Source organism: Rhinatrema bivittatum, chromosome 8 (genome assembly GCF_901001135.1).
Source record: "Rhinatrema bivittatum chromosome 8, aRhiBiv1.1, whole genome shotgun sequence".
Taxonomy (NCBI): Eukaryota; Metazoa; Chordata; class Amphibia; order Gymnophiona; family Rhinatrematidae; genus Rhinatrema; species Rhinatrema bivittatum.
In genome coordinates, this window is record NC_042622.1 from 212,346,741 (window position 1) to 212,362,738 (window position 15,998).

The 15,998-nt window shown below is 42.9% G+C and overlaps 1 protein-coding gene across 1 annotated transcript in view; it reads left to right on the forward strand.

Moving 5' to 3' along the window:
* MLXIPL (MLX interacting protein like) overlaps nucleotides 1-15,998 on the forward strand; it is a 314,897-nt gene that overhangs the window by 288,689 nt on the left and 10,210 nt on the right. The window contains exons 16-20 of the mRNA XM_029613542.1: nucleotides 6,780-6,892; nucleotides 8,783-8,902; nucleotides 10,306-10,433; nucleotides 10,746-10,869; nucleotides 15,453-15,582. Of these exons, the coding sequence (XP_029469402.1) occupies nucleotides 6,780-6,892; nucleotides 8,783-8,902; nucleotides 10,306-10,433; nucleotides 10,746-10,869; nucleotides 15,453-15,582 (615 nt within the window). The remainder of the gene's footprint in view (nucleotides 1-6,779; nucleotides 6,893-8,782; nucleotides 8,903-10,305; nucleotides 10,434-10,745; nucleotides 10,870-15,452; nucleotides 15,583-15,998) is intronic.

Below are 15,998 nucleotides of genomic sequence, written 5' to 3' on the forward strand. Positions count from 1 at the left end.
TTGTTTTGCCCAAGCCGGGAAAGGATCCAGATTGTCCTACTTCCTAATGCCCTATTTCACTGCTTAATCTGGATATAAAGATTTATGCCAAACTCATAGCTGATAGAATAAATTACATATTGCCTTCCTTAATATCTCAGGAACAGTCAGGATTTGTTTTTGGAAGGCAGTCTAATGCTAATATTAAGCAGTTGCTATTGGCTATGGAAGAGAGTTTGTTTAATAAAATCCAAGACCCGTTGGTTGTTAGTTTTGACGCGGAAAAGGCCTTTGACAGGGTCTCCTGTCCTTCCTTCAGTTTGTGCTGGATGCCTTTGGTTTTAGTGGTTATATACTGGAAGCAATACAGGTATTGTAATCTAACCCTGTGGTTCTCAACCTTTTTCCCATCATGACACACCTGGCAGGCCACGCTCACATGTGTGACACACTGCTCATTACAATTCACAGCGAAAATAAAAAGTAAAGGTCCAGTATTATTTTTATTGTTAAGAATGACACAAGGAAAAGATATGTATTCTGTCTGAACAGAAATTGCATAAATAGTAAACATCCCACACCAAAACAGCACTAATTTCCAGCACTTAAACAGTAACCACTTACCTAAGAAAAGGCAACACTGAAAATATTATACCAGGCCTTAAGTCACCAATACATCTCCTATTAGGAAAACGGACAGAGTCAGGCTGCTATAGAGCCCTACACAGAAACTACATGCCAGCAGAGAACCTCACCTGAATCACATGTGCTGACCCTCACCTAACAAAGAATAAAGAGACCAAAACGCATAACTAGAAGCATGCAGACAAAAACTGAATTGGAAACCACAGCACGCCAGAGTCTCTGTATGCAGTGTAACAAAGGGAAAAAAAAGAAACATCACCCATCCTTATAAAACAAATCAAGAAATATAAAATCAGTAGCAGTAAAACCATACTAACAAAAAGAACAGATTATTTCAAAACAGTGGATGAATGGAATATCCAATAATTAAAAACGCATATAAAAATTTTCTCGATACCAATAAAATATTTCAAAATAGCAGACACAAAGACCCAGTAATGAAAAATAATAAGGATACAAAAAATGTTTGCTCTGCATACCTGGGAACATTTGATATCCAGGTGCCCTGAGATTGTTTTGAATTAGCAGGAGAAGGGATGGTTTGCTTGCAACTTTCTCCTCTCTCTCACACTAGCTCTCAATCGCACACATATACACATGCTTTTTCTCTCTCACTTATATAGGCTCTTAATTACACATTTACACACATGCTGTGTATCTTTTCACGCTTATACATACAGGCTCTCAATCACATACTCACATGCTCCTTCACCTAAACCAGCTCTCAATCACACACATACTCTCTCACATATACAGGTTCTCAGTCATTCACATACATGCTATCTTACACACACACAGAATCTCAAACACACATACTTTCTCATTCACTCACTTCCCCCCTTCCCCTGAACTAGCGGCGGCAGCGGCAACCTCCTTCATTTTCAGCCCTCACGGAGAAAGGAGTCCCATCGGCCGCGAAGGTTGACGTTCTTCATTTTACTCTGAGCTGCGCTGCTCATCCTTCAGGCTGCGCCTCTCTTCTTTTCTTTGGGCTGATGCTGCCTGCAGTAGCATGGTCTCTTCTTCTTGCGCACACACCTGCTCCATACCACTTCCTCTTACGGGGCATGGGAAGAACATAAGAACATAAGAAATTGCCATGCTGTTTGCAACAGAGGCCAAACCAGGCCACAAGAACCTGGCAAGTACCCAAACACTAAGAAGATCCCATGCTACTGATGCAATTAATAGCAGTGGCTATTCCCTAAGTAAACTTGATTAATAGCCGTTAATGGACTCCAAACCTTTTTTGAACCCAGCTACACTAACTGTACTAACTACATCCTCTGGCAACAAATTCCAGAGCTTTATTGTGCGTTGAGTGAAAAATAATTTTCTCCAATTAGTCTTAAATGTGCTACTTGCTAACTTCATGGAATGCCCCCTAGTCCTTCTATTATTCGAAAGTGTAAATAACCGAGTCACATCTACTTGTTCAAGACCTCTCATGATCTTAAAGACCTCTATCTTATCCCTTCTCAGCCGTCTCTTCTCCAAGCTGAACAGCCTTAACCTCTTCAGCCTTTCCTCATAGGGGAGCTGTTCCATCCCCTTTATCATTTTGGTTGCCCTTCTCTGTACCTTCTCCATCGCAACTATATCTTTTTTGATATGCAGTGACCTGAATTGTACACAGTATTCAAGGTGTGGTCTCACCATGGAGCGATATAGAGGCATTATGATATTTTCCATTTTATTAACCATTCCCTTCCTAATAATTCCTAACATTCTATTTGCTTTTTTGACTGCTGCAGCACACTGAGCCGACAATTTTAAAGTATTATCCTCTATGATGCCTAGATCTTTTTCCTGGGTGGTAGCCCCTAATATGGAACCTAACATCGTGTAACTACAGCAAGGGTTATTTTTCCCTATATGTAACACCTTGCACTTCTCCACATTAAATTTCATCTGCCATTTGGATGCCCAATCTTCAAGTCTTGCAAGGTCCTCCTGTAATGTATCACAGTCCACTTGTAATTTATCTACTCTGAATAATTTTGTATCATCTGCAAATTTGATAACCTCACTCGTCTTATTCCTTTCCAGATCATTTATATTTATATATTGAAAAGCACCAGTCCAAGTACAGATCCCTAAGGCACTCCACTGTTTACCCTTTTCCACTGAGAAAATTGACCACTTAATCTTACTCTCTGTTTCCTGTCTTTTAACCAGTTTGTAATCCACGAAAGGACATCGCCTCCTATACCATGACTTTTTAGTTTTCTTAGAAGCCTCTCATGAGGGACTTTATCAAATGCCTTCTGAAAATCCAAATACACTACATTTACCGGTTCACCTTTATCCACATGTTTATTAACCCTTTCAAAAAAAATGAAGCAGATTTGTTAGGCAAGACTTCCCTTGGGTAAATCCATGTTGACTGTGTTCCATTAAACCATGTCTTTCTATATGCTCTGCGATTTTGATCATGAGAATAGTTTCCACTATTTTTCCCGGCACTGAAGTCAGGCTTACTGGTCTATAGTTACCCGGTTACATTGGCCATCCTCCAGTCTTCAGGTACAATGGATGATTTTAATGATAGGTTACAAATTTTAACTAATAGATCAGAAATTTCATTTCTTAGTTCCTTCAATACCCTAGGATGCATACCATCCGGTCTAGGTGATTTGCTACTCTTTAGTTTGTCAATCTGGCCTACTACATCTTCCAGGTTCACAGTGATTTTGTTCAGTTCGTCTGACTCATCACCCCTGAAAACCATCTTCAGAACTGGTATCTCCCCAACATCCTCATTAGAGAGCATGCCAGTGCTGCTGACTCCAGCTTTCCTGCTGTGTTCTGACCGAGTATCAGCATTTTAAGCCCGGGTGGAGGACCTATTTCGCTTGGGTAGGGGGAGCAGCTGGGTCAGCGGGGGACCGGGAAGTGTGGTGACACACCTGTGTGTTCTTGGCGACACACAGGTGTGTTGTGACAAACTAGTTGAGAACTGCTGCCCTAACCCATTAGCCTTTATTCAAGTTAATGGGGCGCTGTCAGAGGCCTTCCCTTTTTATCGTGGGACCTTTGTTGTTGTTTTAACATTTGAACCTTTGATACGGAGAATTAAGCAAGAGGAGTCTATTAAGGGAATTTCTTTTGGCCCACTAGATTCTAAAATCATGCTGTTTGCAGATGATATTTTAATGACCTTATCAGAGGGACAATCTTCTCTTTCACATGTGTTAAGGTTGATTACAGATTTTGGGAAATTTTCAGGGTTGAAGCTGAATTTAAATAAATCCAAGGGGTTGGATTTACTATGGCATTTGGAGGTAGGTTGGACTGGATTTCCTCTGAGGTGGGCAGGGGAGAAATTTAAATATCTGGGGCTTATGGTCCATGGAGACCCTAAGCATTGGTATACATGTAATATATAAAGGATTTTCAACAGAAAACAAATGCATGGATGGACCTTTCAATATCTACCCTGGGTCGTGTGGCCCTTTTGCAGATGATACTAATTCCTAGGTTACTCTATATCTTACAAATGGTCCCCATCATGCTGAAACGTAAGGCTGTTAAGCTTATGTGCTCGATTTATATGAAGGTCAAAAAAGGTGAGATTCTCTAAAGTAGAGGGTGGCATGGGTTTTTCTCATATCAAATACTACAATATGGCATGAAATATAATTACCATAGCTGGGTGGTTAGGGGGTTGTGGGGGCTCTAGTATCTTAGAACTAGAAGCAAATTCTCTACATCCTCTGAATTTAGAATTTGTACTCCACGCCCCTATGGATTCACTTCCTGTTAAAATGTCTCAGTCATTGTCAAATTGTTCCAAAATATAGACATCGAAATTTCTAAAATCATTACTCCATCTTTCCTGGGAAATTTCTCCTTGCACACCACTAACTGGGAATCCGCACTTTAGGGCTAGAGTTTAATGTATTCAACGCCATACAATCCTTCTGTGATCTGAGATTGGGGAAGATGCACTCGCTGTTGTATTGTATTGAACACTTGGGTTTTAGCTCCAAAGACTTCTTTTTTATCTTCAAGTGCAGAGTTATAGTTCAAGCCTTTTCAAAAATGGAACCAGTGAATGCACCTCCAGTGCTTTTCAGAGATTTCTCCATTTGGGAAAAGTGAGGAAAATTACTATTTCTGTGGCTATTCTTATTGGATGCCATAGCGGATGTATGGGGGCGGGACCTTGGTACTAATAATACAGGAAAGGAGATTCTGGTAGGTGTTCTGTCCATCAATAAATCCACGGAGAGTATGGCCCTTAAAGAAATGCAATTTAAAATATTTCATAAGTTATATTTTTGGCCTGTGAAGGCATATAAGGCCCCTATCACTTTTTCTGACCGGTGTCCGAAATGTAACGAAGTAAAGGCAACTGTTCTACATTGTCTCTGGCAATGTGCCCATATTCAAAAGTTTTGGCAGCTTGTTTTACAGTTCCTGAACACATTGCTAGGCTCCCAAATTATATGGTCAGAAGCATTCTGTTTATTAGGTATAAAGGGGGACACAATTAAAGTCAGTAAGGTTCATAAAGTATTATTGATCAAGATTAGTGAAGTAGCAAAGAAATGTATAATGTCTACATGGATGGATGTGGTGGGTCCTTCAGAAAGAGTGTGGAAAGCAAATATGGTGGAACTGATGATGCTCAAATATAAATCTGTAGATCCACTAAGTACAAAAAGCAAAAAAACATTTTTTAGAGGTATGGAAACCATTTTTTTCAATGGGACCAGTTGAAATACAGAACTCTCTCTCCCTGATGGGAATGAAGTAAGAGCTACACTTCAGGAATAAGATATGGGGGGATATACCATTTGCTTACAGTCATATGATCTTACAATTGGGGTACTGAGGTATGAATATTCTACTGTTCATCAGATAAGTGAGTACACATGCCATGCAATGGTCTAGAAGGTTGTAGAGGTCCAATCATGGAGATAGATGGGTGGAGGGGAGTACAGGTTCGGGTGGAAGTAGGAAGAGGGAAGTTATAGGGATACTGACAGTTAAATTACAGAAATTACTGCTATGTACTAGTATAGTTCCTGTTTTATGTTTGTAAAGTTGGCACGCTTATTTTGTTGTAGCAATCTGTACTGTTGTGAAAAAACTAATAAAGATATTGGGGGGAAAAAAGCCTTTACCCTGTTATGACCAGTCTTGCAGACTCCCACTTCATTAGAACTATTCCTTCTACTTCAGAATGAAGAAGAAAAAACTCTAGACAATTTGTAGACTCCCTCAAAAACAGGATCCCAAACTGGAACCTCCTCAACCTTAGAATTGGACATCGTACGGGAAGAGAGAGTTCTCCTTCCATGGAGCTGCAAAAGTTGTCTGCGTCTATGAATGGCAGGATAACAAGTTTAATAAATTGAATCAACGGCCAAGACATAGCATCCCCAGTCTCTGCCATCCTGATGAGCAGATGTTCAATTTGGGTATCAAATCCAGGTCTCCCCTCAGTCTGGCTGAGATATAGAGATTTATATTGAGCTCCACTTAGCTGGTTAAATTCTGACTTAGCTGGCTAAGTGGCACCATTTCATTATTCGGCCATGGTCACTGACCACCACGTAGCTGGATGGGGTGTTCTGGGATAGAGCTACTTATTGGCTAACTTAGCCAGATAAGTGCCGATATTCAGCCGTATCCAGATATATCTAGGACTGCTATTCCTAAAGTTAGCCAGATAAGTTTATCTGGCTAACTTGCCTAGCCAGATAGTGGCTGAATATTGATTTCGTAGATTTTAAGCCCTGAGTGGAAGAGAGATTTCTGGGGGTTGGCCAATGGATGATGGTGTACCTTTCTCTAGTTATTCCTACATTAATGAAAACTCCTAGTAAGAACTATACAGGTGGTATTTTTTGCCAATTCGTTTAATGTTAATCTAAGGCAATACCTCAAAGAAGTGCTGGAGTTAGTGTGGCGAAGTGGGCACCGCCAGCTTACTTATTCCTTTCAGGAATTCAGTCAAGAACGTAAGAAATAAAATAACAGGCTTCTGCTGGGTCTTCTGGTGGAGGATATCTAGCAGCTGAGGGAGTAGGATAGGTCTAATGGTTAGAGCTTTGGACTGTGACCCAGAAATGCTGGGGCATAAGTTCATAACTTGTACCCATTCTCTGGTCCTGCATGAGTAATAATCGTTTCCTATTTTGCAGCTAATGAAAGACCGAATTGTGGGAAAGTCTCCTCAGCCAATGCTGTAGGGCTGATCCCAGAGCGCCAGCATTCTCACTCCACACCCAGCCGAGGCAGGCCAGAGGCAAGAAAGGTAAGAGACCGGCAAGAGGGATTTAGTACCCTTACCAAAACCCCGAAAATGTGAAGCCCTGCCACCTTCACCTTTCTGAGTCTATATTTCAGTTTGCCAATTGTATTTGTCACACTTGTTCAATTTTCTAGTCATTGTAAATTATGTAGAAGTTTATTTAATTATTCACTCGCATTGGTTAATCCCCTTATCCAAGAGGCCCAAGGCGATATACAAATATCAAAGCATAATAGAAATATAAAATATCAAGTTCAATGATTAGGGACCTTTGTTTTCTGTTTTTATTTTATTTACCCAGGAATTTATTTGTGTGTTTATTATAATGAACAAAGATGGAAGAAAACATTTTTTTTTTCTACCAAGTTATTTTTCCCATCGATTTATTTCATTTTGTTCGTTACACGCAAATTCCTGGGAAAATAAAATAAAAATGGAAAACGAAGATCCCTACCAACAATGCAGTTACATTTGGTAACCATACATCATTAAAACAATTAAACCCATTTACCTCCCTAATTAAAACACAAAAAATAAGCCTAGGGGGGGGGCATGTGCTGCCAGGGACAAAATGGCCGCTTAATCCCTTGGCTGTTCCCGCCCCCATGTGGATAGTTTTTTTCAGTCAGTTTTCAGTGAAACCCATTTGCCTTCCCAATTAAAACACAAAAAATAAGCCTAGAGGCCAAGGCATACAATTAATGAAGTTCAGACTAGCCCCTTTCGAAAACCCGACAGAAAAAACTCAGCAGGGCTCTAATTTACATAGGTCAAGGAAACTAAATAATTATGTAAAGGCCAAACCTAAAAAAATAGGCTTTCAGTTATTTCTGAAGGTAGTCTCCCTCTAGTGAAAATGATTTGGGAGGGAATTTCATAGAGCTGGGACTTTTCATATGAAAGCATGAGATTTAGTCCTAGACTAGGAGAAGAGACGGATGAGGGGGGGATATGATAGAGGTGTTTAAAATCATGAGAGGTCTAGAACGGGTAGATGTGAATCAGTTATTTACTCTTTCAGATAATAGAAGGACTAGGGGGCACTCCATGAAGTTAGCATGGGGCACATTTAAAACTAATCGGAGAAAGTTCTTTTTCACTCAAAGCACAATTAAACTCTGGAATTTGTTGCCAGGGGATGTGGTTAGTGCAGTTAGTGTAGCTGGGTTTATAAAAGGATTGGATAAGTTCTTGGAGGAAAAGTCCATTACCTGCTATAAATTAAGTTGACTTAGAAAATAGCCACTACTATTACTAGCAATAGTAACATGGAATAGACTTAGTTTTTGGGTACTTGCCAGGTTCTTATGGCCTGGATTGGCCACTGTTGGAAACAGGATGCTGGGCTTGATGGACCCTTGGTCTGACCCAGTATGGCACGTTCTTATGACAATTTGCTTTCCTTTACTGTAGAGATACAAAATGGAAAGTTATTCCCTGAACTAATACAACATCCTGGAACATAACCCTTGGACTGGGTTATGAGCCAGTGAGATGGATAGATTCATTTTAAAAACCCTTGTTATTGTATATGTGAAGCCTGATTGGCTGAAGTTCTGAAGGCATTCCTGCATCTTCTCATGATCACAACAAACAATTAGCCATTTGTTTGCTGTGATCTGGAGAAGTTAGGGTTGAAATCTTTACAATTGGTGCTACTGCTCACAAGTTTCAAACTTGTGCTACTATAACCCCTTTTTGTTTCAATAATGTAGTGTTACATGTCAATGCACAGATGCCTCCTCCTAGCCATCTCCTGTGATGATCTACACAATATCATTTCCCCTTTATAACTATAAATCAGTCCCTGGGAGTCAGTTTAGTATTGAAGCTGAACTGGGTCCTGTGTCTGTAGTGAGGATAGTGATGTGCTTTCTCTGATTATCACGTTAGATGGAAAATCGCCGGATCACACACATTTCTGCAGAGCAAAAGAGACGATTCAACATTAAGCTGGGTTTTGATACTCTGCACAGCCTGGTGACCACGCTGAGTTCCCAACCCAGTATCAAGGTAACTCCCAGTATTGCAAGGAGGAAGGATAAATCTGAGCATGTGGATAACTCCAATACAGGGGTGACTGGAAGGCTCCAGGATGAAGTGGAAAACTCAATAGAATACCCCAACGAAATGGCCACAAGTGGAGACTTGCAGGGAAAATGCAGAACAGTGATGGCGGGATGAAAGAGAGGGGCCCCTTTGAGAGGCAGGAGACGAAAGGCTTGTAAGCAGGGGTACCTGAGAGGGGGCTAAGAGATGAGAAACTTGTATGAAGGGTCCCTGAGAGGGGTAGAAGATGAGAGACTAGTATATACTCACCCAGGTTTTATTCTGGGGAGGGCAAGTAGGGCAGTCGCTTATGGCCCTGCACCCACAAGGAGCCCCTTTGGCAAAACTCAGTGATTCCAGTGAGGCAGAGCTTCAGGGCCCCTGGCACGGGCTGGACCTGCTCTTCTGTTTGTGCCCTGGGCCTCCAGTGTGTCTGACATTGGCCCTGTACTCGCTACCAACTCATCCAGCCTGTAGGCAGACTGTGGGCCTCATTTTCTAAAGTATCGCAGGCCTGCGATACTTTAGGTAATGAGGGGCGGGCCTGCGCTAGCCGGCAGCGATCGCACCATCGCGGTGCGATCGCTGCCAGTTTCGCACCCAATGGCGCCACCATAGAAGGTGTAGCTATTGGGCACGAACTCGGACGCGAAAAGGGCCTTACCTTTTCGTCGTCCGCGGTGTCTTCGCGGAGTCGGCCCCGGTGACGCCCAGACTCCTCCTCTTCTGGGGGCCGACTCCGCTCCCATTTTGGTATCGGACGCGATAAGGGACATTTCGCGTGTCAAACGTCCCTTATCGCGTGCGATAAGGGACGTTTGACACGCGAAAGATAAGTGACTCTTTCACTGTCACCCTGTGACAGTGAAAGAGCTTTTCTAGTAAGACGAAAGACTTGAAGATGAATCGGCATGTAGCTCAGGTCAGCCGCCTCCTTATGATGACAGATTTGGAAGGCTGTAAAAGTCGTGCACCCTATCCCCAGAATAAAGGCAAGTCATGACTGCACCATATTCTCTCAGCATCGGGAAGGGGCTGTTGCAGGAGAGAGGAAATGGGGGAGGTAACGGAGACAGTACCCAAGGTCTTTATTTGCCGTCATCTACTACATTCCTATGCTGCTTCTAAAAGCCAGCAGTGAAAGCAGACTTTCATGATTCGATCTTTTATGAGAAGTGGATTGTGCATAATGGTGGCTCCCTTAGGAAGCAGGGAGAGAAGATTATAAAGTCAAACTGTGAATGCTTCCAAGATTGCACCACTTTTCCTGTTGTTCCCATACTTCAGGGGCGAGGAAGGGGATATAGAGTGCAATAAACATGTAATCCGGTGAGCTTAAGGTTTCCCCTTGATTTCTCTGGATGTAGGTCAGCAAAGCCACAACGCTACAGAAGACTGCAGACTACATCTCAAAGCTGCAGCAGGAGAGGGCTCAGATGCAGGATGAGGCCCAGCGGCTGCGAGAAGAGATTGAAGAGCTCAATGTTACAATCAAGTATGACAACGGCAGTAAGGGGGGGGGGGTTGTGGGGAATTTAAAAAAGGCAGCTTTGGGAGCGAGACGAGGCTTTAGGGAAATAATGGGGAGACTGAAGTGCAAGGATGAGGCTTGGCAAGTGAGGGTGAGAGAGAGGATGCTGTGTGAGAGGGAGAGGGGGGCAAGCTGATGGAGAAGGGAGGAAGAAGGAAAAACAAAGGAGCCCAGGGGAGAAGGGGACTGATAAAGGGAAGAGAGAAAGTCAAAAAGTCTGTTTTCTCCAAGAGGTGCAGTCTTGTTCTGTTTGACCTTGCGTCTCTTCTCCCGCAGCCTGTGCCAGCAGCAGCTGCCTGCCACGGGGGTTCCCATCACACGCCAGCGCTTCGACCAGATGCGGAAAATGTTTGATGAATATGTCCAGTCTCGCACCCTACAGAACTGGAAGTTCTGGGTCGTATCCTTTCTGATCTAACACCTGGCTCTTCCTTAGGAAGACGACGTGCAGACAATCTTTATGCTTTTTCATTTTTTACGGATCCAGCTCCATCGGAATAGGTCTCTGTTGGGCTATGCCGCCATAAGCCTTCATTTGCACCTTCCCAAGGATATTTTTTCCCCACTATTTAAGTCCCCTCCCAGCTCACTTTAGATCAGTCATTGCAGGGACAGACCTCTGAGAGCCCCAGGAGGGCATAAAATCCTTCAGCTCTGGGCTACACATGTAAGTACAAGTTAATATAAAAGCCTGTAACTTGTACATGTGGAGCAACTTGAATTGGTATTTAGCAGAGCTGTTCCTGGGATTACCACAACATGCATACTTTTTTTGTATTTTCACAAGTATGCACATTTTAGGTGGAAAGGGCACCTTCAGAAAAAGGAGGTGGAAGTGTCTGCGGGTGCATTTTCCTCGGGCAGTTTTCAAAGTGAAAGTATGCACGGATTTTCACATTGACAAGCGATGTTAAGTCTGTGGGTTAAAATACCCGCGGATTTTGCAGCTAAGTGGGTGGTATGAGAATTGCCCTTTTTGTTGTCTGAAGCCTCAGTTTTGGTCCAGAAAGTGGCGCTGCTATTGAGGCTTCTCCTGGTTTTCTGAGCGGTAACCAAATTGCTCGGTTCACATTCTAAAATCACAGAAACAGCAAAGACTTAGAGCAAAGTCCTGTAATTTTACTTATTTTTAATCTGGAGCCCAATGCAACTCTAACAGTAGGAAGACATGTTGAAAAGTAAATGTAAAATATGAAAAGTAACTATGGGAGCAATTTTCAGAAGATGTTTCCATGGCTAGACAGATATTCACCTGCAGAAAAATGCTTTCAGAAAATTCTACACCCCCAATATATGGGGGAGGGATGGCACCAGGAGCAGAGTTAGGGTGGGCCTGCTAAAGTGTGCATGGGCATTTCATTGCCTTCTGTGTTTTAAACAAGTCATATACTTTGCAAGTCAAGCAACTTAGGCATGCATAATATTTATGTAGTGAGTCATGGGGGCAGACTAATATCAAGCTGCAGTTTTGTGTTTTGTGGTGCAGTAGTATTGATAAGATTGGTACCATGCTTCAAAATATTTTAACATGCACTCACCTGATGATTATTAGGACAATCAATATGGCTCGGTTTCTCCTCTCCATTTGTAACACAATGTCATGCATGTTCTGGTCACCAGCACCATTTCCCCTGTGCAAAGCCATCTCTCACTTCCATTCAAAAGGACATCATCAGAGCTGATAGAATGGGAGTTTGAAAATTCCTGACCTCTGTTTACGTCCATGGTGCAGCAGCAAAGCTCTGGAACTCAGTCAACAGAGACTCAGCAGCTGCTCAACAGGAACTGGCTCAGCAGGAAAGAGTCAGTCGGTGTTGCTTCAATTTGCATATCTTTGCTGCTGCACCATGTTTGTCAACCGCTCTCAATATATGGCGCAGTATGGTAGTAAATCTCTCACATTTTTCATTATAATATAGCTACAAGACTAAGAAAGTGTGAATTATAACTAAATAAGTGGCAAAAAAAAAAATATTGGGTTAACTTTCAGATTTCTATTTTACTGATCTTATTTATTTATTTATTTAACAGTTTTATATACCGACCTTCATAGTAAATAACTATATCGGATCGGTTTACATTTAACAAGGGTATAACTGGAGTAACAATTCAAGTGACAGAAGATAACAATAGGTAGGAATAAGTCAAAGTTACAATCAACAGGGGAAGAGAACTTGGAAGCTTGCAACAAGCTGGAAGGAAGATAAGGCAGGAAATAAATATAAGGTGTTACCAAAGAACGTACGGGTTAAAGCTTAACAGGTGCTTTAACCTGGAAGTTTAACCTAGAAACTTGACAATGTCCCTTTAATTGTAGCCTGGAGAACAACAGAAATATCATCCAAAGCTACTGACAATCACTGGGCCCTGTCAGACACCTAGGCTAGAGATTATAGGGTAGTGAAGGAATCCGTGTTAGACTGGGACTCACTCCTAAGGTATACCTGCATCATTTCCACAGCGTCCACATTAGTCCACAGACATGTCCCCGCGTTCTCGGCTAGAGGTTGAAGGGCATCTGTCATCACTGGCTACTTCCTATTACCATGTGATCCTTGGAAAGGATTTTCTGAGGTTCGAAAATCTGGTAACTGCTCATGGTTGTGTTGCGCCAAGTGCATAGCTCTCAGTTCTGTGGATGAGGTTGCCCTGCTCGGTGGAGTTTCCTTTCGAGAACCCCGACATTGTGGTTCTTAACCCTTAGTTTATGAAGTCCTGTCACCAATGGAGGCTGAAAAAAAGAGGGCCACCCTGTGAAGCCTATGGGAAGGACCTCCCCAGCAGGGTGATGGAGAGGGAACCATTTTAACAGTGGGAGCAGAAGCTCAGACACAAACCACTATAGATTTTGATGACCCAGGGTTTGTTCACTAAACCTCTGGGGGATCTGAGGATACCTTTAAGAAGGCGCAATATGAGGACATACCCTGAAGTCTGCCTTTTGAGCTGGTACAGATGAGAGAGGAGGAAAAGGATGAGGAAATTTGGCCCTAGAACACCTGCTACCTTTCAGCACCTGAAGGATTACCTACTAAAACGCCACCTAAATTATGCAGCTGCATACTTTGGTTGAGGTGTTTATGTATAGCTCTTATTAGCACACCAACCCTTCCAGGGTGTTGGATACTCTCCAGCAACCAGGTCAAGCATCAAATCCAAAAAAGTGTAAACTGGAAAAACCAAAATTCAATATTTTGCCTATACCATAGGAAATTGGAAAATCAAACCCCATTGGTAATGTGGATGGCATCTGACAAGCAGTAAGACTACTCAAAAAAAACCAAACAAACAGATCAGGTACTTTCTTTGCCTAGTCAGTTATTACAAGGGCTTCATTCTGGATTTTGGCACCAAGAAAACCAGTTATGGTCAAAGCCCAGTAACATATTCCCCCCCCCCCCCCCCCCGGCCCCCAAGTAATAATAACATTTTTTATTTATATCACACTGTAGTGGGTTGAGTTATGGCTCGGCATCTGTGGTTCTTTTCGGTCCTAGGGCAGACATGAAAAGGCTTCAAACTTTGTTTCTTCAAACCAGTTTAATTAGGGAAACAGAGAAAAGAGTGGAGAAACCTGAGGGGAATTTAGAGCCTTTCATGCTGCTGATTGTGTCCCTGATTGGGCGTCCAGTGGATAACATATTCCCCACAATACCCCAGGTACTGAATCTTTTGGAGTTAACAACTTAGGGGTAGATTTGAAGAAATTGTGCGCACTACCCGGCGCGCACACATGGACGCCCAGTTTTATAACTCGTGCGAGCAGGTGGGCACATGTTATAAAATCGGGGGTCGGCACACGCAAGGGGGTGCACAAGTGCCATCCACATGCAAGTAAATTACTTTCTGTGTGCGCCGACGCCCGCGGCCTTCACCCGATTTTGGAGCGGCCTGGGAGGGAACTTCCTAACCCCCCTCCCGATCTTTATTTTACCTCTTGCGCCTGCCTCTGGCCCCGCCCCCGGACCGCCTCGCCCCCCCTCCCCGCCCCCTTTTTTGAAGCCCGGGACTTAGACGCGTCCCGGGGCTTTACGCGTGTCGCCGCGCCTTTAAAATCTGGCCCTTAGATTGGCTCCGTGCGGTATAGGAACTGCCAGTGTGTAAATAGTTCTATTTAAGATATGGCATTTTATGGTTGTGAACACTGATTTTTATGTATTTTACTTCTATCTGTTATTCTTGATATTGTTTTAATTTGTTGTACTTCGCCTAGCATGATTGTGTCATTATAGGCGAAATGTAAATATTTTAAAATAAATAAATAGTGCTCAGCTAGAGCTAGGCTTTTTGTTTATGGTTTTGTTTGCTATGTACATATTTTTTCCCTTCAGCATTCAAACCCTCTTCATGTTCAGCCCAGCATTACTCACTCCTTGCCTCCTCACGCTCCCCTCCCCAAAATTCAAGCCCTCCTCATACTCCTCCCAAGCATTCATCCCTTCTCATGCTTCCCTCCCAGCATTTTTAGCCCTTCTTCACTTCACCCCGCCCTATCCAATATGCACATCCTTCTCACCTCACGCGCTTTCAGTATTCAACTTCTCCCTCCAAAATCATTCACCGTTTGCTTGGTGGTGGTTTCCTCTTCCGCACCTATCTGGAAGCAGCCAGACCACGACATGGATTCCCATTCTGGAAGCAGAGCAATTGCTGGGAGATTTTGCTCCATCTGTTCCCCCTTCCTGCCCCATGACACCAAGCAGAATGCACAAGGGACAGGAAGGGGAGGAGAAGCTGCAGAGAGGGAGCAGCTTCTTCTGTACTCCGCAGGGGAAGGAAAGGAAGCAAGAAAATCAGCAGCACCAGCTGAATACCGGTCAGTTGGCAACCCTAGCTTTTTATTTTGAAATAACGAGAGAGAGTTTTTTAAACCCTTTCTGTAAAATGCAGAGAGTTATTGACTATTTTTCCACTGTCTTAGTATGCAAACAATGCATCTCCTGTTATAGTCTTTGCCTTCCTTAACTGTTCTGACACCCTCAGTTCAGTATAATTATCCGTCCTCTGTTTGAATCCTTCAATGGCATGGTCTCCACAGCAAGTATTGAAGATCTGAGCCGCACTTCCCTGGACTGGTTGGAACAATACTGCTCCCTTCCAGCGCTTCGACCCAGTGAGTTCAGTAACCTACCGCTTACTACTTTAAAAAAAAAAAAAAAAGAGAGAGAAAATCTTGATCTGTTAACCTTTCTTTTAACTAGGTTTATGTAACCTGAAGTTCTGTTCTTAGTATTTCACTTTGTGAATTTCAAGTCAACTTCAAGATCGGGTGACCACATATTGCCCCTTGCTTCCTTGATGATTGGCCTCCCATGGAAGCTTTGTCTGAAAGAAATGTGTGTTGAAGAGCTCAGTCTGTTTTGGGAGATCTGTTTTCCACACTAGAAGCTACTGCTTAAGTAGAACACTGAGGAGATACATTTTCAAAGACTTAGGGCCTCATTCACTAAAGCCTGGATTTTAAAAGGGCCGGGCCATGCGTGGCCCTTTTAAAATCCGGTACGCGCAGAAGTGTCGGCCAGGGGCGTG